This window comes from Salarias fasciatus, chromosome 6, assembly GCF_902148845.1.
Source record: "Salarias fasciatus chromosome 6, fSalaFa1.1, whole genome shotgun sequence".
Classification (NCBI taxonomy): Eukaryota; Metazoa; Chordata; class Actinopteri; order Blenniiformes; family Blenniidae; genus Salarias; species Salarias fasciatus.
The window spans coordinates 30,932,367-30,955,334 of NC_043750.1; the positions used below are offsets into that span (position 1 = coordinate 30,932,367).

Consider the following 22,968-nt stretch of genomic DNA (forward strand, 5'->3'; position numbering starts at 1 on the left):
GCCCCTGTTCTCCATCGTAGAAAACCCCTAGGCCTTTTCAGGGTTTGTTCTGCGTTGTGCGTGCTTCCTGACTGGAGAGGCGGGCATTCTTGGACCTCTTCGGGAAGTATGCAGGTGGTTTGCTGTCTCCTGTCGCCTTAACTGAAGCCAGCCTCTTCAGGCGTATTTGATCCTTAGCAACTTGCATGTGTTTCTCCACCACATTACTCACGACGGGACCAGTTAGATTTTCATTTAAGAAGTCCTTCTGAGAGCTCTTCGGGTAGAACGCAGGTGGCATGTTGTCGATTGTCGTCTTGACTGAAGCCAATTTCTTCTGCTGTTTTTGATTCTTCATCTCGTACATGGGCCTCTCCACCACATGGGTCATGACAGGCCGAATCGGATGATAATTAACGAAGTCCTTCTTGGGTCTGGCACTCACTTTTCCCTTCCCCAGCTGCTTGTTAGACTCTTCTCGTGGGTAACGTGCATTCTGGTCCCTCAGATGGAACGTCTTGGGTTCCGACGTGTCCACCACACTTTTAGTGTTCATAACCTTTTGTTGGTGGATTCCGTATGCACGTTTATCTTCAGCCGTTTGCTCCCGATTCCAGTATTTCATAGTCCTGAGTGGCTGATACATTCCCTGTCGTTTCGGAACTGAAGTAGATGGGAAAACGCTTGTTTTGGGCACTGTACTCATCTTGAAATTTAACATCTGTTCACACGCTCAGACGGGCTTAAAAGCCACTCAAACTCACTCTACGGACTGTTTTAACTGGCTTGCTAGTGACATGAACACCTTTCATGTCCACATCAAAGCTGCCGTGGAATCTGCAGCATAGCAACCGTAACCATGGCAACCAAAGGTTTGTGTGTGTGTTAGAAGGTCAGCTGGGGCCTCTTTTCTGTAGGCTCTGCCCTGTTATGACATCTCTTTTTCAGCGACATCTGCTGGCAACACTAATGGCGTGTTTCCACCTCCCGTACTCTACTCGGCTCGACTCCGCTCGACCCCGCTTGTGGGCGTTTCCATCAGCCTGCTTTACAGCAACCCGGGTAGGTTTTCACGCGTTGCTCAGTACCGTAGGTTTCCTTCCGACTGTTTCTACATACAGCTTTATAAATGCATGGACATATATTTTCTAAATTGCACAGGGGGAAATGCAGTTGCTATTCAGTAACAAACACTGATATCAAGACAAATCTCTCAATCAAAATGTGAAGGCTCATCTGAGTCTCTCTGCATATTTATATATTTTTTAAGTCACACACCTGTATAAATGCAGTAATGGGATATGTTGAGTGTGCAATTTTAAGTAGTTACACAAAACCATCACAACTAGAAGATGATGAGGGATTGAACAACATTTAATATCAGTTCCCATCACTCTGTTTGTTTAGGCCAGAGAAACAGGACCGTGTTCCAACCAGACGTCTCTGCTCTCCTGCCAGAAATCCTTTCTGAGGATCTTGAGCATCAGAGGCAGAACCGGATCCAGCGAGACGAACATCTGAACTGCTCCTCGGTGATGCTGGAGAATCCAGGGAGCAGGAAGGAAGAGAGTGACGCCATGCTGCTTTCATTCAGGCCATTCTGGGTTCCAACAGGACCTGCTCAACACGGAGGAGGCTGGGAACCATGAGAAGCATTAACATAACTGGATTTGTTTTTGTTGTGGAGTTGTAGTTGATATTAACTATCAATAAAGTTTTTATTTAAGCTTGGTTTACTCTCTGCTGTTTTAAACAATATGACCAAATTGTTACGTAAAACATTGTGGATCATGTATGGAAACAACAGATCTACAGAAGCACAACAAATTTATTGAATGACAGGTTGAAAAAACACAAAGGGCAAAATTGAGTGAACTTAAATCAGCAATCATTATTTTCCTCCAGTGCATCCTCCACTGCAGCTCAGATGTGGGTCCAGACAACAGGCCTGCATCCAGCCACTCCTGATAGTACAGAATCTCTGAAAGAAACAGAGTATATGCAATGAAATTACATAAAAATAAAGATGTCATTTGGACTTTTCAATAGATATTAATGAGTTATCATGACTACTACTGGCACTATTATTAATACAACTAGACAATTCCCACGGAAATTGTGGCTTTGTGCCTGCAACCTCTGCCGTGTCTGTGTGTGTGTGTGTGTGTGTGTGTGTGTGTGTGTGTGTGTGTGTGTGTGTTCGTATAGCTACTCCATATTCCTGCTCTGAGCTGAGAGCAGCCAGCTGCGCAGCTGTTGCCATGTAAACGAGCCGCAGTCACCAGCCATGACAGTGAATCAGCACTTTTTTCATGCAGTGCGCATGGTTGAAGAAATGTCGTTTCTCGGGGGCCGAGAGGCGAAATTGAAAAAAAAAATTTTTACAGTGTGAGCGACAAGCCTTTCGTGGATTTATGGTGAAAATGTCATGTCTGTAGGATCTTCCATTCAGCCACACCGAGTGTGGGAACATGAGTGACGTTTGGATTCAGGCGTCTCCAAAATGCATTGGAGCGGATGGGAGAAAATCCTGCACTCTCCTTAAACAAATGCAGCTGGAGAGAGAACCGTTTGAGATAGAGACAAAGTGACTCAATTGTATGTGTCACAAGAAAAGTCCCTACATTTTGAGGGGTAATTGTCCAGATTGAGCTAGAAATGTGGCCGGAGGGACGAGAATAGAATTTATTTTTTGGTTGAAATCCAAAGCCTCCCGCACTCTAAATTAAATATGCACGCTCTAGCTTCTACCATACACACCCATTGTAAACTCCCAAAAACGGCTGATGCACTCTCTGTACTTAAAGGCTGACCATTTAAATTTGGTAAAAGATATTCGAATGAGGTTTTCACATCTGCGTAGAGGACAAAAATGCCTACGTTTTGGTACAAAAATGACATTTTTACGTGAAAGTGTGGCAAATCCCCGTGTAGTTGTTCGAGGATTAATTTTTTGTGATTTTCGGAAAAAGTCTATGGGAAATGAATAGGAAAAAATTGAAGGTTTTTGGCAATTTTCTCGGCAATTTTTCACCGTAACGCCAACAAAAGTCATAGCACACCATTCCCGGAATTTACACACGTTTACGCGGCAAAGTTTTTGCGTCAGAAGAATAAGCAGTATTAATAAAATGTAAACCTGCAATGTGGCTGCCTAGGATAGTAATCTTTGCGCCTTGCCAAAGGCAGGCACAAAGTACTAACGTCCGCAAATATTATCTAAAATAATGAAATTTAAAATTGTAATCTCCTTAACACCTTAAAATGTCACCAGTCCCCCAAACAGTCCCCCAATAGTTAATGTTTCTCATTTGGTTTAAAATATTAATAGTTCCCTTTGTTTGTTCCAGCCTGCTTATAGTTTAATGACTAGTTGATGTAGGGAATGCTGTTGAGAACCTGGATCCTTCTAATGGAACAGAAATGCTAATCAGTGAAGAGGGGCTATTAATTTAATGGTTAAATTCTTGTTACTTTTCCTGGGTTTGTGTGCACTGAATGGATGTTCAACCGTGGATCTGAAATTTGCTCTCAGCATTTAAAACTCCTCTGAGTCGCTGACAACAGGACAAAACAGAAATGCTGTTTAACTACTGAAGCTAATGCTAATTGCTAATAAGCTAATGCACTGACTGTACTGCTTGAAGGACTCTTCGCACATCGCAACCTAATCATTAGAATAACGCAAATAAAATGATTTAAAGCACAAACTTCGGAGCTGTCGTCTCCTCACAGCTCTTCACGTCTCATCTTGGGCTTGATTCTGCTGCAGGGCCTCCCAGACTCTTCCCTACTTTTCTTTCACTTTATTTTTCGCTGTTTGTAACATTTTATGACTCTCTTCTTACAACGAAAAACTGCAAAACAGCAAAAACAAACATGACGGCCTGTGTCCTCCATTTCGCTTGTTTACATCCACTGAGGGGCGGAGTGTTTACCGTCTGATTTCCCCGCCCACTGATGGGTTTCCAAACAAGGCCGGTGGAGACAGAACCAGACCGAGTAGAGTCGAGTTGAGTAAAGTGGGGTGGAGTCGAGCCGCGCAGAGTAAGGCCAGTGGAAACACGCCATTAGTGTTACATGGTGGGGTTATCAAGTGAGTCTCTGTGGCATTGTTGGCACGTGTAGCTGTAAGCATGCTTATATCCCCGGCTGTTCTCTCCTCTTTCATTCTGTCAGTCATCTGTTCTCCCTCACCTCTTCCCTCCATTTTGATTTTTTTGTTTCTTTTCCCTCTCCTCCCCCTCCAGGCAAAATCCTGTTCCGGAGAAGTCATGTGCGAGACGTGGCCATGAAGCGCCTGCGTTTCATCGATGACTACTGCAGGGTAATCAAGCGGCCTGACTGTAAACATCCTTCTGTTCCCCCCTGGGGAGCCCACTAGGGCCTGTCGGGGGTCGGAGGTCATGATCCCTGCTGTCTTTTCACATGAGATGGAGAGTTCTGAGTCCATTTAAGTGGAAGTCCTTGTGGTATTAATAATGATTGTATAGCTGTGTATTTGTTCGTGTTAGCAGCGCTCATTAGTGGGAGGAAGATGCTCTACTAAGAACTATTTAGACACACTAACATAAAAAAAAGGCTCATTTTAGAGAATGCTTGAAAAATAAGACATGGCGTTTCCCCACAGCAGCATCTGTCTGGTCTCAAGCCCCTTCAGTTTGTTTGGAGCAGCTTCAGTTTGTTCAAAGGTTTCAGTCCCCTTATCTGCTTCAGGAAGCAGAGATTATTATCCTACAAATGAAATGTACTGATGAAGATTTGGTACTGCATCGGCTGGAGTGTGAATGCTGGAGTGTGAATTTGTAATATGCTTCTGTTTCCAGAGTCGGTTTAGAGGTTGAGCCAGTAGAGCATCAAAGTTATATAACTCTACATGACATACAACCTCCATCTTTTCAGTCTTCTCATCCCTTCATTTCGGTGGAGACAAATGTTGGCTTTTGTTAACTCTGCACTTGCTTTATCACTTCCTGTTCCTGTTCTTTTTAGTGTTTTTAATTCCATCACAGATTGGTAGACTTTGCCCTCCTCCCTCCCTCCCTTCCACTCCTTCCTTCCTCCCTTCCTTCCTCTTGGCCTGCAGCACATTCGTATGTTTGTCTCTGTTCAGACACTCATGGAGATGCGCCGCTAGCCTCGGCATCGGCTCAGAGTTTGAGAAGCTAAATGAACCCGATCCGTCCGTCTGCAGAATCTTCCTCTGCATTATCCAAACGACCCGAAGTGCCGTAATGTTTACAGTTGACTCGTTGTTTACTTCCTGCATCCTGTTTGTGAGGCAAACAGCAGAGAGGAAGAACAATTACCCGCTCCGACCATTGGACCGGCTCTCTGGAGATTGCGGCCAGCTGTGGCGGCTCGTTTGCGAGCCGAGTCGACATTTCAGCCGCTCTGAATAATACAGGAACCCGATGAATGAAATACGGTGTCCGCTCAGACCACGGCCACTTAAATGAAAGGTGAAGGTGTGTTGTTGTGTGTGTTCACGGGCCGGCACCCCGGCGCTGTGCACGAGCTACGCCTTTGGTTGGAGCCGATGCGATCATTAAATATAGATGGCGAGACAGACATTAGATGGTCTCTCTGGCTGTGCCGCAGCTTCACTCCATAAACATGCAGGAAGCGAGCTGCCGGACCTGCTCTTTGATTTTACTGCTCCTGGCTGGATGTGGAGAAAAGTGGGCATGAATACAGACGTGGTATTTATCGTTCTCTTCGTCCTGCTGTCCTTTTATTTTTTCGGAGGATCCCAGACGTGCCTGGTCAAGCGTTGTGCCTGGGGTGCATGCAGTGATGATACCAGGTATCCCAAAAGGATAAGCACTAAGCTGTGTGGCTTACACTTGTTCCAAGGCAATGTCTTGTATCATCTTAGCAATACCAGTCACATTACGCTAGCAGCGTTGAGCTTCCCGAAGCTGGCCGACGAGCTTATCTTATGAACTTTGATTTTGGAGCGATGATAGATGTCAAGATGAGGCTTCTCTCTTCGCTCTGCCATTTGCAAAAACAGCCTGAACATCAGAAGCAGCTCTAGAGACATCTCTGAGCTCACCGATGTAAAACCAAACCCAGCATCTGCCTGGGGAACTTAAATGGTAAACCGTAAACGTTGCTGTCCGAGTTGTCGGAGTTAGCAACGCGAACTGAGAGTGGTGGATTTTAGCCAAAGGCCCATTGGTCGTCCTTGGGAAACCTCTGACAGAAACCGAAGCTGGAATCACAGCTTGACTTTGAATCCTCTCTGGATAATGAAGCTCGTCACTCTTTCAGGAAGGGTGAGGGCTGAAGCCCCCCTGAGAAAATCATTCCAGCCGTTTGTATCCACGGCCTCGTTTATTGGGTCACGAGCCAAAGTTAACGAGCGGGCGGTTAATAGACAGATTTGTCTTTCACCTCGGCTCCTTCCTCACCACAACCCTGCAGTATTTCCATGTGACAAGCGTAGACTCAGACCTGGAGGTGCTTCAGTTCAGTCATAAAGTGTTTCAGTGCTCGCTGGAGACACTGTTATAGAGCAGGGGTCTGCAACCTTTACGACGAAAACAGACGTTTTCAGGATTTTCCACAAATAAAATTTTGTTTGACTGCAAAACATGTTAATTATCTAAAATTAAGTGAAAAAAAACACTGAAAAATAGCAATCTGTACAAAAACTGAGGTTGCATTCATTAAGTGTCACCAGTATAATTTTGATATATTACATTTTTAACTTTAGTGATAGATATTTCCTTTTTTTTTTTTTTTTTTTTCTTGGATTTTCCCACTTTGGCCATGTAGCTATTTACAACTGCCACGTGCTTCCTGTTGTTGGAGTAGTTTTAGCTTTTTCTTGTTTTCTTTTCACATAAGTTATCTGTCTCTTTTTTTCCCTCCTTTTTTGTAGCTCCTTTTCGTTTTCACCAGTTTCCACAATAACAGAGCCCCAGCCTTTTTAAAAAGTTCCACCTTGAAAGGTTGTGTTTTCAGTGACTTGTGTGACCGGACACCCAGAAAGCAGCAAAAGTTTTGGAGTTTCACCAAAGTTTTCACTGAAATCCAATAATTTATGATGCACACAATGTGGTAACGAGGTGAAAATAAATATTGACTACTGATATGCTTAAAAAAATGACTACCATTGGACGATATCGCTGCTATATCGTGCATCCCTAGTCTTCACTTGAGATCGTAGTGATGTAAACCGGCCCTCTTCAGATGTAATGTAATGTAACTATTAGGTGGAGGTGTGATTGTAGTTTTATTTTGAAAGATCAGCCACTTCTGATTTGCTGTGGTGGATTTTAGCACCGTCTTCAGGTTCCATTGCTAATCATGCCCGCTCCTGTAAATTAGAGATAACGTGCATGCTAGGCTATGTGTAAGAGCTTAAATCTCATGAAAAGAGCAATTCTCAGTTTAACATTCATATATTCTCTATTTGTGCCAATACTTTTGAACTTTTGAGCAAACTATATGCATTTAAAGGGATTACGCTTACTATGCCCCCCCCCACCCTCTCTGCAGGCGTTGGTGCGACTCCCGCCTCAGATTTCTCAGAGCGAAGAGGTGCTGCGCTTCTTCGAGACGAAGGCGGAGGACGTCAACCCCCCCGTGGAGTGAGTGTCACACACACATGCTTTCATTCTGTCTGTGCAGTCCTGATTGAGCGTGGTATGAAATGTGAAAGAGGTTTTTACTTGCCCCTGAATAAATTGACTTAATGTAACGTTAAAAGTGATAATTCATTTATAATAAACCAGTTATTACTATGTATTCCTTAAATCAATATGAATAAAATATAACATTGTTTAAGGAAAAATACATTTTACTTTAATATCATGACTGGATCATAAGCTGAACTCTGAAATGAATTTGACTCAAATAGAAAGCGTTTTATTCTGGAATCCTCTGTGATGTTTGCGTGTGCACGGAGGAAGCTGCAGACCACTTCTTTTGTCTCTGTGTCTGTGTTTTTCTATCCTCTCTCAGTGGCCTCTGTCTGCTCCACTCTTCCTCCCCCTCCTTTAATTCTTTGTATCTAAACTCTCTGTCATGAATATGTTTAATTGACGAGATGGCTCAAGGTTGCCAGCGGCGCCGCCGACACAGTCGCTCTTTGATGAGACGGCTTTCGCCCGCTCTCCGTCTCACCTGCGTCCTCGCCTCTCGTTTGCGCTCTTTTTCTCAGTTGACTTGCGCCCTTCCATCACCCTCCCTCCTCCTCTCCGCTCCCAGTATGTGAGTGCATAAAGAGACGGCATTCATTTTGCTGTCGGGAGACGAAGCCGAGCACGTGGCGAGGCGTCAGTAACGTGTGACGCAGAACGGCGCCGAAGCCAACCGAGAAAGTCTTCATTTGAAACCCCAAAAATGGAATACGTGCATGATTACTGAGAAACTGAATGAACGCTCAGGTCATTGGAGCATCTGTAACTTTAGTGATCAGGAAGAACAGGGGTCCTAACACCTAACCCTGCAGAGCTCCGCAGTTCAGCTCAGTCTTATTCCTATTCAAACTCTCACAGGATGTTATGTTTGCTCATTTGAAATGTCAAGGAAACTGAGAATAGTCCACTTTTGACGAGAGGGGGTGAGATCTCACGACCCAAGCGAAGACTGCTCTTGTGTCAAGGCGAGATTGGATGGGCTACCCATAATGCATCAGTCAAATGGAACTGAATCAGGGTGTTGGGGGAGGGGAAAAGGAGTCAGGAATGAGATTGGACATTGATTTAAAGTCTTAAATTGAGTGTGTGTGTGTGTGTGTGTGTGTGTGTGTGTGTGTGTGTGTGGAAAAGGTTTACAGCGGGGGTGTTGACAGTTTTTATAATGACTACTACTAGTTGTAATAGCATGTAGCAATTCATACTTAGAATTATCAATTAGTAGTAGCATTTAGCAAGTGGTCGTAGCCTGCAGCAGGTAGTTTAGCAAGTCGTGCTCGTATTACTTGGGAAACATTTCCTTGAAGAAAAGGCGGCGGTCAGAAACAGGCTGCCAGTGGTGATGAAAACATTGAATGTCCCCTGATGTGAAGGAGCCTCATGCTGCCACACAGCAGGGATCAATGCTCTACTGCCCCCTGTCTGCTGGTGGAGGAACCTCAGCTCAGATGCAATCAGCTGCTCTGAATTGGAGGTTTTTTTTTTTTTTTTTTTTTACTACTGTTGAGCCACAGGATGGAGAGAGTCTTTGCGTGCATGGTGCAAAGAGAAAGAAATCAAAGCTCTGTGGCTCTATCAGCATCCTGGTGAATGTTTCCTGACACACAGAGAGTGTGAAACCTGCCGAGCTGCTTCACAGTCTTTTGACCAGAAAGCTTGTAACAAGACGCGAGAAGGTTTGAATCCCATTCCCTTCGGACCTGCTGCTCGCTGGATAGCTTTCATTTTTCTCTGTAAACATCAGAGATGGTTATGGGTGAAAACACCAGCAGAAACCCAGGCCAATATCCACATTCAAAGTCTCTAAAATCAGTTTTCGTCGTCGTTCTCATGCTCATCTTTATCTTCATTAGCCTGTCTTCACCATGTCTACATGGAGAAACACATTAAGCTGCCAACGTTTGCTTAGAATTAATGAGGTTAGCGTACCTATAAGATGCTATGTCTAATGCTAAAGCTAACAGAAGTATGTCTGTGAGTGTGTGTGTGCGTGTGCGTGTGCGTGTGCGTGTGCGTGTGCGAACGATCTGAGCATGTGTTTATATGCGGGTGTTTCAGGGTTGCTCAGCAGGATGCCACTGAGAGTCATTAGCTTACTTCCATTATGCTAATGCCTGTAAACACATTGATTAGCTGTGATGTGGGATAATGCTAATGAGTTCATCTTTTACAGCACTGCGAGTCGAGGGAAATAATAATGCTCATAAACGTTTCTACAATAACAATATCAGCACACCTGCTTTCAAATAAATGTTGTTTCTATTCACTAATGCTACAGGATATTATGTTTACTTGCGTTATGATTGCCTGCTAATACACCATTACCTAAGTTCTTGTCTTCACAGTTACTAAATCCCTAAATAATTCCTTCCGAGCTAACTCAGTCCTACAGCAACACAACACAACATGAGCATGATCCTGAATTTAGCATTCAACAGAAGAATGAGTTGAAGCCATTTCAGAGAACAGAACTGAAGGCTTGTCTTTGTCCTGTGGACACAAACCGAGCAGCATCTTCATTTTAATCAGAGTGAGTGCTTTTCTTTAAGAGGCTTAAAACAAGCCTCATTTTGGTCACTCTTCAGGAAACAACATAATCCCAGTTCAGTCAGAGGAGCGTCCCACACAAACGTAACGTGAGCATCCATCTTTAAACAAGTAGCCCACATCTGTCTCCACGTCTCATGTTTTTCCTCTTCAACTTGTCGGAAACTCCCCTCGCTAAAGCTAGCCGAGCGTTTCTTTAAAAACACAAGGCCTGGAGGTTCATTAAACACCGTGTTCTCTGTGTTCTCCACACATGGCCGTCCTCCTGTGAGGAGACAGAGGAACCGAGCTGTAGCCTCCAGGGAACACTTTTGATTTCAGGTCACCATTTCCACCCTGGACCCTGTGATTCTGCACCCCCACCCTTCTCTCCTCCCCCCCCCCTCCTTTATAAGCCTAATGCTTTACAGATGCCTCCAAACCCAGGACTCTGAAAATAAAGATAAAAATAGCTTGGTGGGCTCCCACTGAGATGTCCTCATTCCATGATTAGCACTAGCTTCTTCGCTAACATAATAAATGTGTACTCAAGTAATGTTTTACTCAGACCTGGTTAATTTATATTCTAATTAGCTATTACACCTAACTTCCAGTTACTAATACCATTACTACTTACACCATTACTTATTAGCTGCCTCAGTTGTGTGCTATTATTTGCTACATTTTGCAACTGTGTTTATAATTTCTTGCTACAATTGTTTACTAGAGGTAGCTACTTTCTACTACTACAAGTTACAACTACCATTTCCTGTTGCTGCTTGCTACTGCTTCTTGCTATTTGTTCTTGCTACTTTCTGATACTTTTTCCTTTTTACAGCTAGTCTTTTTTATTGTGTGTGCGTCTTGTTACTTCTTGTTGCACCTTGCTACTTGCTGCCAGTTCTTCATACTGCTACCCCTTGGTACTTTTCTACAGGAGTAGCATCACATTTCCTTTTAGTGAAGTAGTTTTCATGCTGTTCTCCAGCAGACAGAGCTCACCCCTGTCCACCACCGTCACATCCGGGTCCTGCACTCTGTGTACATCCTTTTGCCGTTTAGCTTTTTCACTTGACACAGTGGATATCCAGCGATATCAAATTGTGGTGAGCTTAAGACTGGAACATTGCTTTCAAACACTTTCTTTCTCCTTCATTTACAGAGGATTCTGCACATTTCCACCTGTGCTGACTTCATGAATTTTTGGTCCCATCTGTTTGTTGCCCCAGGCAGAAATCCTGGCTTAAAAACTGTCGGCGGGCTTTTTTCACCAGAGGAGCTAAACAAGTGTTTCCACAAATGGCCTAAATCCTTGTTAAATCCTAAACACTTTGAGTCTGAACTTGCAAACACATGAATGGATGATAATGAGAGGTTGGACTGTGCTTTCCTTTCATGGCTTGTGTTAGAATTGTTCTGTATGGTCATCATTCCATCAGAGAACCCGTTTACATGTGAGCTGAAAATAATCGGCTTTGTGCCATTACCACATTAGTCTTGTGTATGTGACCATGTAAACCGGGTCACATACCTTCTACTTAAAACTAATACTTGCTACACACTGCTCATACAGTACATACTAATAGTTTGTAGTTGGTTTATGCTATAATACTTCTTGCTTCTCCTTAATGCAACTTGTTTCTTCAACTTGCTAATCGTTACTACTGCTTGCTGCATGCTACTGACAACTGCTAAATGCTACATGCTACCGAGACCTGCTTATTGTCACTTTTACTTGCTATATGCTACTATTTGCTCACTTTTCCTAATTGTTCCTACTGCTCGCTACATGCTACTACAACTTGCTAGTTCTTAATTGACAGTTCTACTTGTCACATGCTGTGCATACTTGCTACATGCTATACAGGTATTTTGCAATTGTCTGCTATTTACTGGGCATTATGAATGCTTGCTACCTTGATTTGCCTTGCATGCTGCAACTTGCTCCTTGTTTCTACTGCTTCCTTGATCTACATGCTAGCACAATTTGCTAATATCGGTAACAACAGTTAATCTGGTTTTGAAATAAGTGATGTAGCCAAAATGTAATGAAAGTTGATATGGAGCTACTTCTAAACACTGCTAATGCTAAAGCTAGCGCTTGCACTGTAGGCGGGAAGTGTCAGTCTGACGTCACACAAATGCTGAAAGAAACCCGTTCATAGAGTGTTTCTGTTACTTCTGTAGAGCCTCACACAGGGAGAACATGCAAACTCCAACCGTGTGAAACATTGTGAAGATCTGGGCGGGACCATCACACATGTCTGCCTGGGGCTTTAACTCTCCTCAGCATACTTTCCACTGAGACACATCCACTCTGCCAGTGGTCTGATGATACACCCCACCCTGCGAGTGAAGCCCCACCCCCTCCCATCCCTCTGTGATGACAATGAAATGTATTCTGTATTCTCACATACACACACACTCTGTGGTGGACAGCTCGTACAAAGGCTTCTTTCACACTCAGAATTGAACAATGGGACCTGCAGTCCCTGCAGTCGAGGCGGCCGCGTCTCTTCGTTAGCTCGCCAGCATTCACAGTGTGAGGCAGGACCAGGTTCAGTGGAGCTCCTGCAGGGGGCGCCACACTGTTTGTCATTGATATGAACCCATGTCAGCTTGTCTGTTGGACTCCTTCGAGCTTCATGACAGAGAAAAGTAGAGGGCCCCATTAAGGGGGTTTCATTGTTGAGTTCCTGCCCCTTTCTGGCTTCTTGACAGAAGGGGGCTTGTTAGGGGTTTACTGACATGCTGATAGTATTGTCTAAATTACAAGGTTTCTATAATTTTTTCATTGATTAGTCTGGAGAGAGCGACCTGCAGGGTGTCGGACCCCCTCCATTTGGAAGGCAACAAGTTAGGGGCCCCATCAGGGAGGTGTCCTGACATGGTGTAAAATTAAAGGCCCTCCATTGTTTTAGAATAGACATATTGTGTTAAGATTAACAGTAAAAGTAACTGTTCAACACAGAATATTTGAAAAGATTAAGTGCAAAGGTGAAGCATTGAAATGGCAATAAAAATGAAACTGGTAAAAATAAAAGTCAATTATTAAATTTAAAAATTCTGTGACAGTAAAATAACTGTGAGATCAAAATAATTGCAAAAAAAAAATCACATTTTAAGATGAAAAATTGTGTGTGTGTGTGTGTGTGTGTGTGTGTGTGTGTGTGTGTGTGTGTGTGTGTGTGTGTGTGTGTTAAGTGACAGTCTGATTGTAACAGGATGGTCAGAGGGATATGCTGGTCGGGGGGGAGGTCGGGGGGCAGACAGGCCGTCCGTCTGTGTGGCTTCTTCCTTACAGAGTCATTATCGACCCCCAATCTGATCTACAGCTGCTGCCTTTTAATCCCATTAGACTCCATCAGACAGGACGACGGAGGAGGAGGAGGAGGAGGAGGAGGAGGAGGAGGAGGAGCGCACTCCGTCTTAGGTCACATGACTCATCAGTGCCTGTTGCAGCGACCTCAGACAGCCAGAGCTACCTCCTCTTCCTCCTCCTCCTCCTCCTCCTCCTCCTCCAACTCTTCCCCCCCTCGTTGCCCCTCCCTCCCTCTCCGTCCATCCTCGGTCGGTGCAGCCGAGCCATGCGAAGTGTCTGCGTGCACACGCAGCGTTCCCGCGGCCGTCACTAACATGTCTCTCTTCTGCTGCTTTTCCTTCAGGGATTATGGATCCAAACGCAAGTCAGGTGAGTCTCCTCCACCTGTGTGTGTTTGTGTGTGTGTTACCTCCTGTGGACTTTCTGCCTGCTGTGTGTTACTTATTCTATTTTTTAACCATTGTTGAACATTTTTAAATACTAAATCCTGGCTGAAATATATTTTAAGACTTTAAAGCTTTTATGAAACAAGAAACTGTAGATTCTGTGGAAAAAGCATTTTTAAAGGTCCCTCAAGAGACAAACATTATTTTTTTAACTTAAAAATGTGTTAATTCGTCTTCATTTAATTATTAATTAGAAAATTCAATGAACTAGAATTACACTGTGTGGCGGTAAAATGAAGTTTTCAAAAAATGTGCAAAATACTGAAATATTTGGATTGTAAAAATACGAATAAATAGATATAGAGCTCCAAATAACAGGCAAGAAAAATCAGTGACAGATGAATGGATGGATGATAACATTTAAATAAACAAATTCAATGTTTTAAGAGGAATGGGATTGAAAAATGTCATGAAAATAACAAAGGGAAACACGAAAAAATATCAAAATTCCACCTCGTTGTTTTTATAATTTTCAACATAGTTACACTGATTTAAGGTGGACTGAGGGCTTCTCCCTTAGTCCACCTTAAAATGACAGAATGTACATTATACGAGCGGCTCACGTGAAGCTAAGCAGCCGAAAGCCGCTAAGATGGCTAGAGAGGCTAAAACCCTCCACAGGGATGGACTTCCACTCAGACTCTACTGTTTCCTCAGTAACGTGCTTCACGTCAGAGTTTTGATAAGAATCATAGCAGGCATTCGGATTCAAACCTCCGAACTCATTTCTCTGATGTGCAGTGAAATAAAAACACATAAGTTTTCCCACAAAGACTTTTTATTTTAGCTCTAAAATTATTTTTTCTATTAATTTTTCTGAAATTATCATTTTTGTTTGCTGTTGTCAGGATCTGATTCATATTTGAGTTGACAAACTACCAAAGAACTCTTCCATCCAAGAGGTTTTTTTTTAAATAGGATCAAAGCTAAAATCTACCTAAAAGACATTGATTCAGTCAAAGCTACAGTGAGCTGCTTACAGATCCGTCAGAAAGTGGATTTTTATTCTAATATTTCAGTCAAACGTAGGAAGAAGTACAGTTGTGAGGCATTTAACAAAAAGGCTTTAAAGAAGTCACAGAATGACAGTGAGGGGATGTAGCAGTATGTAACACGATGGTTTTGCTTTGTTTATCTGAAAGTGGAGTCGGGTCCTGACGGGGTCAGAGGTCAGGACTTTGGACTGTGTGTGTGTGTGTGTTTTTACAAGCGTAGCTGTAGTCGAAGGAGGCAGCTTGTGTGTTTACGTATGTGTAAAGCTGTCGGCGCTAATTAGCATCCTCCAGGCTGGCGATATGACCGCTTCAGCGTCTTGTTACAGTCTTTCCCCCGTCCTGCGTCCCTCTGACGACAGCGTCTTCCTCTGACTTCAGCTAGCATCAGCATCGTTGAGCGGCGGGTCGAGGGTTCGGTTGGAGGTGACCGTCCTTCACAGGGAGGACGATCGAAGCTGCTCGTCAATGCTAACGTGTCCCCGTGCACACAAATCATTTTATCTCCGCTCCGTTAGTGTCCCGCTGAGACAGAAACTCCTCCGTCTGTGGTGTCCTCTCCTCCTCCTCCTCCTCTTGCTAAACGGCGCGTCGATGGTAGTTAGCACGGGCCTGCAGCTCTGACATTGTTAGCGTCGCCGTCGGCTGCTTCCCGCCTGGAATCGATAGCGGTTTACCTGTAATTTGTTATCAGTCGCCGCGATCCCGACAGTGTGGCTCTATCATTGAGCGTCCTGACTGAGAGCTTCACTGCTGCAGCCGCACGTAGACGTAGAGATGGTAGATAATTCAAGAGAGCCTCAAGGAAACGCATTCTGAGTCGTTTTTTACGTCTGCAGCTTTCATCTCGTCAGGCAAGTACGTTTTAAAACCTGCGGTTGACGTATTTTTAAGACAGAAGCAAACAGTTGAACCATGTCAAAATTATATTTTAAAATCTATTTGCTTTTATTGCATATTATCCCCACTGGTTCCCTTTCTTTTTCTTTACATCCCCCTGAGATTGGCTAAATAACTACATTAGCTAATGTGGCTAACTTAGCTATAATGGGTGAAAAGGATAAATCCCCAAATTAGATGTAATTAATTTCATTTTTTTTTCATTTCTTGAATGCAACATACAGTTTTTGTAAATATATTCAAACTTTTTATTACATAGTTTGTAGAATTTTTCATTTTAAATTTCCAAATGTAATAGAAAGAATTCTCGTCAGAGTAGACCAATCTCCAGTTCCCTGTTTTATCGCTGGATGTCCCAAACCTCAGGTTGGAGAAGAATCTTTTGTGTGTGTGTGTGTGTGTGTGTGTGAGAGAGAGAGAGAGAGAGAGAGAGAGAGAGAGCTAATATCATTCAGATGTTGCCCCTCTGACAGCGCCTTGTTGGGTAATCATCCGTGCAGGATTTGACCCCGGTTGCCCCCAGCCCTCCTGAGCTTACACCCCCACCATCTCCAGCACCCGCTCTCCCTCCAGGGTAAAGCTGCTGGGTGGTTGGTGGGTTGAGGGGGACACCGTTGCGGTATTTGGTTTTTATTGCCTCTCACGTGAGTGAGTGTGGAGGAGAGTCATGGACCAGAAGCAGAAGCGCTTCCTCAGTTTCCATGTTCTCCCTGTGACATCTGTCAGTGACAGGGTGGCTCAGCGGTCCACTCAACCAATGGATCCATCCTGTAGGATCAATATTATCGACGCTGCTTCAGTGGGTCGGTTTCGGTGCCGTTGTTCCTGGTCCTCCTGGTTCAGGGCTGCTCCAGTTACTCTGAAATATGAGTTTGTCTTCTAGGAAAAAGCTCCTGGCTCGGCTCCTCTGCTGTCTGCTCTGATGCACGGCCTCTCATTTCCTGGTCCGGAGCTTGTTTTTGGGGAGGGGGAGAAGGAGGAGGAGAGCTTTGGAAGAGACCATCTTAGACGCTCCTGGAGGTCCAGACTGAAGGACACGTGAGGAGATGAAGGGAGGCTGGAGTCATGAAGACCGGCTGACCTCAGACGCACTTTAGTGGCCTCAGTCAGGAGTCCGAGGGGCATTATCTCTAAAGTGTTAGCCGCATTAGCATTAGCAGGGTTGTGTGTGTGTGTAGTTGTGTGTGTTTTGGGTGGAGCTGTGGTTCTGTTGCTTCTGCATGCTGTCAAACTGAATAATGTTTCTGCTTCTTCCCTCTTCTTCTCTGTCTGCAGTGTGGATGTACGGCTTTACAGACAGTCCGAGGAAAGAGGCCTCAGGTAGCTGAGTCTGTCTCTGTCTCTGGTTCTGGGTCTGTTTTTGTGTCTGGCTCTGTCTGCAGCTGCCTGCTCTGCATGCAAACTCAGCTCTAACCTGCTCACATCTCCATCCACCCGTCCGTCCATTTAGTCTTTGGTGTCGCTGCTGAAAAAAAAAAAAAAAAAAAAAATCTTCCATCGACTTGTTGTCGTGCTGCTGTTCTAACATCCTGGTCATTTCAATTTCATCCTGCACCTGAATTCCTAATTTGTTGTCACGGTTTACTCCTGCATGCTATCATTACTGTGCAATTGTGTGGTCGGCTTCGCACCGCTGCTCGGTGAGTGAGACGGTTTCTGTCCCATCACCAGAACTTTAGCACTGCAGCTTCGATGCTAATGCTACTTTGCTAACACCGAGCTAAATGGCCTTTAGCACACAGTTGTATTCTGTCCTTTACTGATACTGAAACAGTGCGACCTCCAGTGGACAAATTAGAAACGGCAGCTAATTGACAATGGTTAGCACTGTTGCCTCACATTAAATGAACTCCCGGTTCAACTCTGAGTTTACATGTAGTTCATATGCACTGAGTGTTTTTCTTTTTCCTCTGGCTATATCAGGTTGTGAAAACACGCTCAGTAGTAGCATTTGAAATGAAGCATGGTGTGCACTAAACAATTAGTGCATGCACAAGATAAATTGGTCGTGAATGCTTCAAAGAGAAGCCTTTCAGATCTCCTGCAGTCAGGAAACCAGCAGTAAGTAACAGGTCTACGGGATGTCTCTCTGAGGCGTGGCCTCCATCACTGAAGTCTTTAAATAGCTGCTTTATTACCTCGGCCTGGCTTTGACAGCCCGCGGATAAGCGGTTGAAAATGGACGGATGGATGGATGGCTTTGATGGCTCCCTGAGTGCCGGCCGCTCGCATCCTTCACAATATGTTCCCAGTTTCTGTGTTTCCTGCTGGAAGATCGATGCCACAGAGTGACGGAGAGCGGCCTTGGGAAGTGGAGCCACGAGCATTTTCCCACCGCTCGCTGACAGTTTACTCGACATGCGGTGACACTTAATTATGTTTTAATCACTGTGTGGAAGCTCCAGACTGAGTCTTGTTTTTATTCAAGCTGCTCGAATCCAACTTGGTTGCACGACTTACTGTTCGACATGCAGGACTTCGGCAGAGTTAGCTTAGCTTTCAGAGTTTTTTTCAGCAGTTTGTCAACACATCAACGTAACTGCGTTGGTGATATCTGTGCTGCTTTATTCATTTATGTTTTGCATTGTGTTTTGCATGCTATTAGCATCATGCTGCATGCTGTACCTTCCACCGTCTGCTTGCTACACTGATCAGTCTTCTGCCGATTAATGATCAATACATAACATTCTAATACGCGCCATGTTAATGCTAATCAAAGCTACTGTTGGTGGTAGCTGATGCTAATGTCCCATGTGGCAGGACACCCTCCATGGTGCTGTCAGGAGTCGGTTCAGGGTTAATGTGTTACCTCCTGCAGTAACCAAGAGTTTAGCAAAATAGCAACTGTTGAGTAAACAATTTTGGCTGATGCTGAAATCTAGCAGTGGACTCAGAGGGAGACAGCGGCTCTGTTGCACTTTTTCTGCGACCTCTGGCGTCTTGTTTGGGGAACTCCTCAGCACAGACCCTCCACTATAGCAAAACTGGTCCAAGTAGCGATGGACGTTTTTCCTCTTGTAAGCAGGAGTTTATTAAAGGAACTGCAACAGTTCCTTTCACACGTGCCTAGTGTATTTTAATTTTGAATTCATAAAATAACCAGTAACTGTTGTCAAGTTCTGTATTTCATTACCTGGAACAACGTCCAAGAGCCATGAAGGAAATTCTTCTTTTAAGTGCAGATGTGGCTGCCCCGTTGACGTGTTTAAACTGTGACAAACGCATTAAAGTATTTAAAACGGAGCTGATTTTAAAACCTGTTGAGAATGGCCATCTCTCTGAGCGAGTGAAGTCTGAATGGGAGCACGGCCGGCGAGTAAAGGGTTAAGGAGGAGAGAGAGAAAACAGAGCGACGCCGACTTCTTTTGTTTCACATAAACATGGACCCAGCCTCCTTCCCTCTCTCTGCTCCACTCATATGTTTCTATTTAAGGCCAGCAGAGCCGGCTGCCATGATTTGTGTGTGTGTGTGTGTGTGTGTGTGTTGCCCCCCCCACTGCTGCCGAGGGGAGGCCGTTCCTCTCAGCCACCGTTGATTTTCCACAGAAACCCCAGCGTTCTTCCCTCGCTGGTTCTGCTCTCGTCCCTCCGCCGCAGTGAGCTGCTCCCCGTTCTTGGGTTCCGATCCGTCATGGAGCCGCTGTAGGAGCGCGTCGGAGCGAGATGCGGCCCCCGCGAGCGTCGTCTTCCCGCCGTCCCCTCCTCCTGGTCTGAGGTCGAAGGTGGTCCCAGCTTTATGGCCACACGTTTGGGACTATGCAGCCGAGTCGCGAGGTCGCGTTTTGATTGGTCGGGGAGGCGTAGAGGCAGCCGATGGCGGCGCCCTGGGCGCACGGCGGCGGCGGCGTAGTCAGGGGTGGCGGGCGTTCGCGGGGCGTCACCGCGGGCAGGTGGCTGACGGCCTGTTTCTTCCGCTCAGGGATGGACAGCTCAGAGCCCATGGTGCTGGAGCAGTACGTGGCCGTGGCCAACTACGAGAGGCAGGAGAACTCGGAGATCAGCCTCAAGGCCGGCGAGACGGTGGACGTGATCGAGAAGAGCGAGAGCGGTGAGTCGCTCCAGAAAACCAAAACAAACCTGCTTCTTCACGCATGTGCTAAGAGCCTTCACCACTGTCACTCCGGACACATTCAGAGCTTCGGCTGCTCTCTTCTCCTCAGTTTCTCCTCCCTCTCTCTCTTTACTCTCCACATTTTTTACCTCTTGTTTACCCACACAGTCCCTCCCTCCTTTTCCCCCTCTGAGGACTGAGCTTGGCACCACCTGTAGGGGTTGTTTGTTTGGACAAAGTCAGCATTTGTTGTGGATCTGTCTTAAATTACTAATGTTTACTTAAAGTATTGATTTTTTTTTCTTTAAAAGTTAAAATGAAAACATTTGTAACGAGGAAGTGCAAGTTTTTGTGGTGTCCAGCAAACTAAATGGAAAGAACCGGCAACATCTACAAAGAGCTAACTGAACTTAGAAAGAGCTGACAGGATCTGCAGCCAAAATACTGAACAAACAACCAACTAAACCTAAAATCAAATGACAGAACCTAGAGACAACGAACTGAATCTAAAGACAAAAGACTGAACAAATTAATAACCGACTGACCCTACAAACAACCGACTGAAACAAGAAACAACCCGACAGAACCAACAGACTAAAGCCTGAACGTAAACAACCCAGTGAACCGAGCAACAACCGAATGTATGTAAAACCTAGAGACACCCAGCTGAATATTCACACAACAGCAGAGTGTTAGCTCTGCTGGAAATCCGTGTAGAAATCTCTTATCTGGATCTGATTTTCCAGCCAGCATCTTGCACAAGTTGGAGGAGCTCAGCACGAAGCGTTTGGCTTCAGTCTTATCTACACACTGCTGATCACGCATGGGAACCTGTTCTCTTCCAGTTATCTCAGCCCCAGCATCTTTGAGTGATTACACACCGCTGTGCGACAGATTTATTGCTGGATCTGCTTTTCTGTGAAGGACCCACGCCGCGTTTGTTTCTTGGTTGACCCTTGCTAGCTTGAAAGAGATAATTGCTGAATGAGCGCTGTTCTTCTTTGACGTGGCTTTGGGTCAAAGAGGGAAACGCCTTCCAGATATGTTCTGGATGTCTTCATTTCCTCTGTGATGTTTTGAGCGCTCATTGACTTCTTTAGTTTTCTTTGGATTTTGCTTGATGGTTTTGTGTAATTATTATTCGTATGTGCAACTGAGCTGCTTGTTGACCCCGTTCCTCTAAATCCCCACATCTGCTGAACAGAATAGACTCTGTTCTGACTGTTTGACAGTTTTCTCCTCCACTCCGAGGAGGTCTCATTCAAAGAGTGAGTAGATGTACTGTCGTCATCCTCTGGGCCGAAGAACAACGGCCAAGTTGGTTCAGAGGCAAGTTTTTTGGAGGCATGTTTACCTCATTAGTCCAGATGAAGCCTTCAGTCTCTGACCTCAACCTGCCTCCATCTGGGACAGATCTTCCACCATTCTTTAACATTGTTCAGGAAACTTCATGACACAAAGGGACATTTTTCTCCCATACAAATCATATTGTTAGTATCAGTGGATCTCCACGGCACCACTGAAAGGTGATTAGCCTGATTAGAAAACAACATCTGGTCAGTGGTGTGACAGATAACTCCTTACTTCTTTTCCTGGATTGCAACATTTGTGGAAAAACAAAGTAAACTTCTCTTACTTTCACTTAAAGTTGAATCTGATTGAGACAGTGACTCACTCAAGTGGTTTTACTTAAAGTTTAGCTGCTCTCCATTAGAAAAAGGACAACAAGAAACCATAGCTAGATGGAAGCAAGTTTGCTGGCACGTGTTGAAGTTATTACTGTTTGGTTGTGAAAATTTGAAGGGTGCTAGTTTGCATTTGAGGCTTTTTGTGTGTGTAGTTAAATGTGAGTCAAATATGAAATCTTGGCCGAGGTAGTTGGGCATGTACGCTGTCGTCATCCAGAGAAGTAGAGCAACAGCCATGATGATGATGATGATGATGATGATGATGACATCAGTGGGAAGTCATGCCAAGACAAACACGTGAGAGCTGGTATAATATCCTGCACAGCCTCTTTTCTGCAGCTCTCGAAGCTTCGCTGCTCCCCGTTTAGCGGAGACACCGACATCCCGGCTGTTAATTAGAGCTTATTTTTCCCTAAAACCTTCGTCGTTGCGTGTCAGCGGATAGCTGTGATGTCTCTTAATCCTCTCCGGGAAATGCTGGAATCCATATTTTTCTGTATTCCCCTCTTCAGATCCTCTCTGGCACATCGAACGCAGATGGTGTGGTGTGTTAATAAATTCCAACACACACTCTTTCTGCTGGTTATGAGGCGTCTTCAGGGCCAGCCTGACACCAGTACGAGTTCAGGCCCGCATTCGGAAGTTTTACGCCCCGCAAGTGTGACCCACATGATGAAGCGTCCGCATGCACGAGTGGGCGAGGAGCATCCCTGGATCTCTGCACGAGCGTCGTGCAACTGGAAGGTCCGGGTTGAGATTAATGGAGGTGGGAAGGAGGGTGGAGGTCGAGGATAACGGAGGCGGGACTCCTCAAACGTGGGAACCAGGTCCCAGCTGGGGAGGATAAGTCTGTGTGAAATATAGTGTGTGGGAGCGAAGCGATGTGAAGGAGATGCAGAGGAAAGGTCAGAGCCCTGTTTGAGAGCAGCTGATAGAGAATCGCAGCTTTCCAGGAGTCCATAAAGGTCAACATGCGAACCTCTCCTCGCTTCCCCCAATCTTACTGAAATACATCATGTTTATTTCCGCTTTTGTTACTGGAAAGTAGTACTGGAATACTGCCTGCTCTCGTTCCAGGGATTTCTAAAAGAGTCATGTCCTACACAGACTCATGGAGAACATGCAGACTACATAGGTAAAGCCCAGTATCAAACCAGGATCTTCTTAGCAACCGTGCTAACAGTGTGTGAGGTGTGATTCTGGGGACTTACCGAATCCTGTTTATTGACTTTAACTGCATCCTTTCTCTCTGGATAATCTGCTAAATAAAACCCTTTGTAGAGATGGTTTCATCGTGGTCAACCTTCTTGAGAAGAAAATCCTCTGTTTTGGAAAACCTCCTATTTTCAGTCCTGGATTTCTGAAGACGTCTCTCAGTGATGTGACTTCTTGTCGGCTGGTGGAGGTGTTAGAAG

General features: G+C 44.9%; 1 protein-coding gene across 9 annotated transcripts in view; it reads left to right on the forward strand.

Moving 5' to 3' along the window:
• The window catches only part of sh3pxd2aa (SH3 and PX domains 2Aa), a 69,931-nt gene that overhangs the window by 25,776 nt on the left and 21,187 nt on the right, over positions 1-22,968 (forward strand). For 4 of the 9 annotated variants that reach the window (XM_030095258.1, XM_030095254.1, XM_030095255.1 and 1 more), the window contains exons 4-8: positions 4,230-4,306; positions 7,489-7,580; positions 13,820-13,845; positions 17,090-17,134; positions 19,734-19,862. In XM_030095258.1, the coding sequence (XP_029951118.1) occupies positions 4,230-4,306; positions 7,489-7,580; positions 13,820-13,845; positions 17,090-17,134; positions 19,734-19,862 (369 nt within the window). Of the gene's footprint in view, positions 1-4,229; positions 4,307-7,488; positions 7,581-11,012; positions 11,021-13,768; positions 13,846-17,089; positions 17,135-19,733; positions 19,863-22,968 lie in introns of those variants that run through there. The other 5 variants (XM_030095259.1, XM_030095256.1, XM_030095263.1 and 2 more) reach the window with 2 other exon arrangements.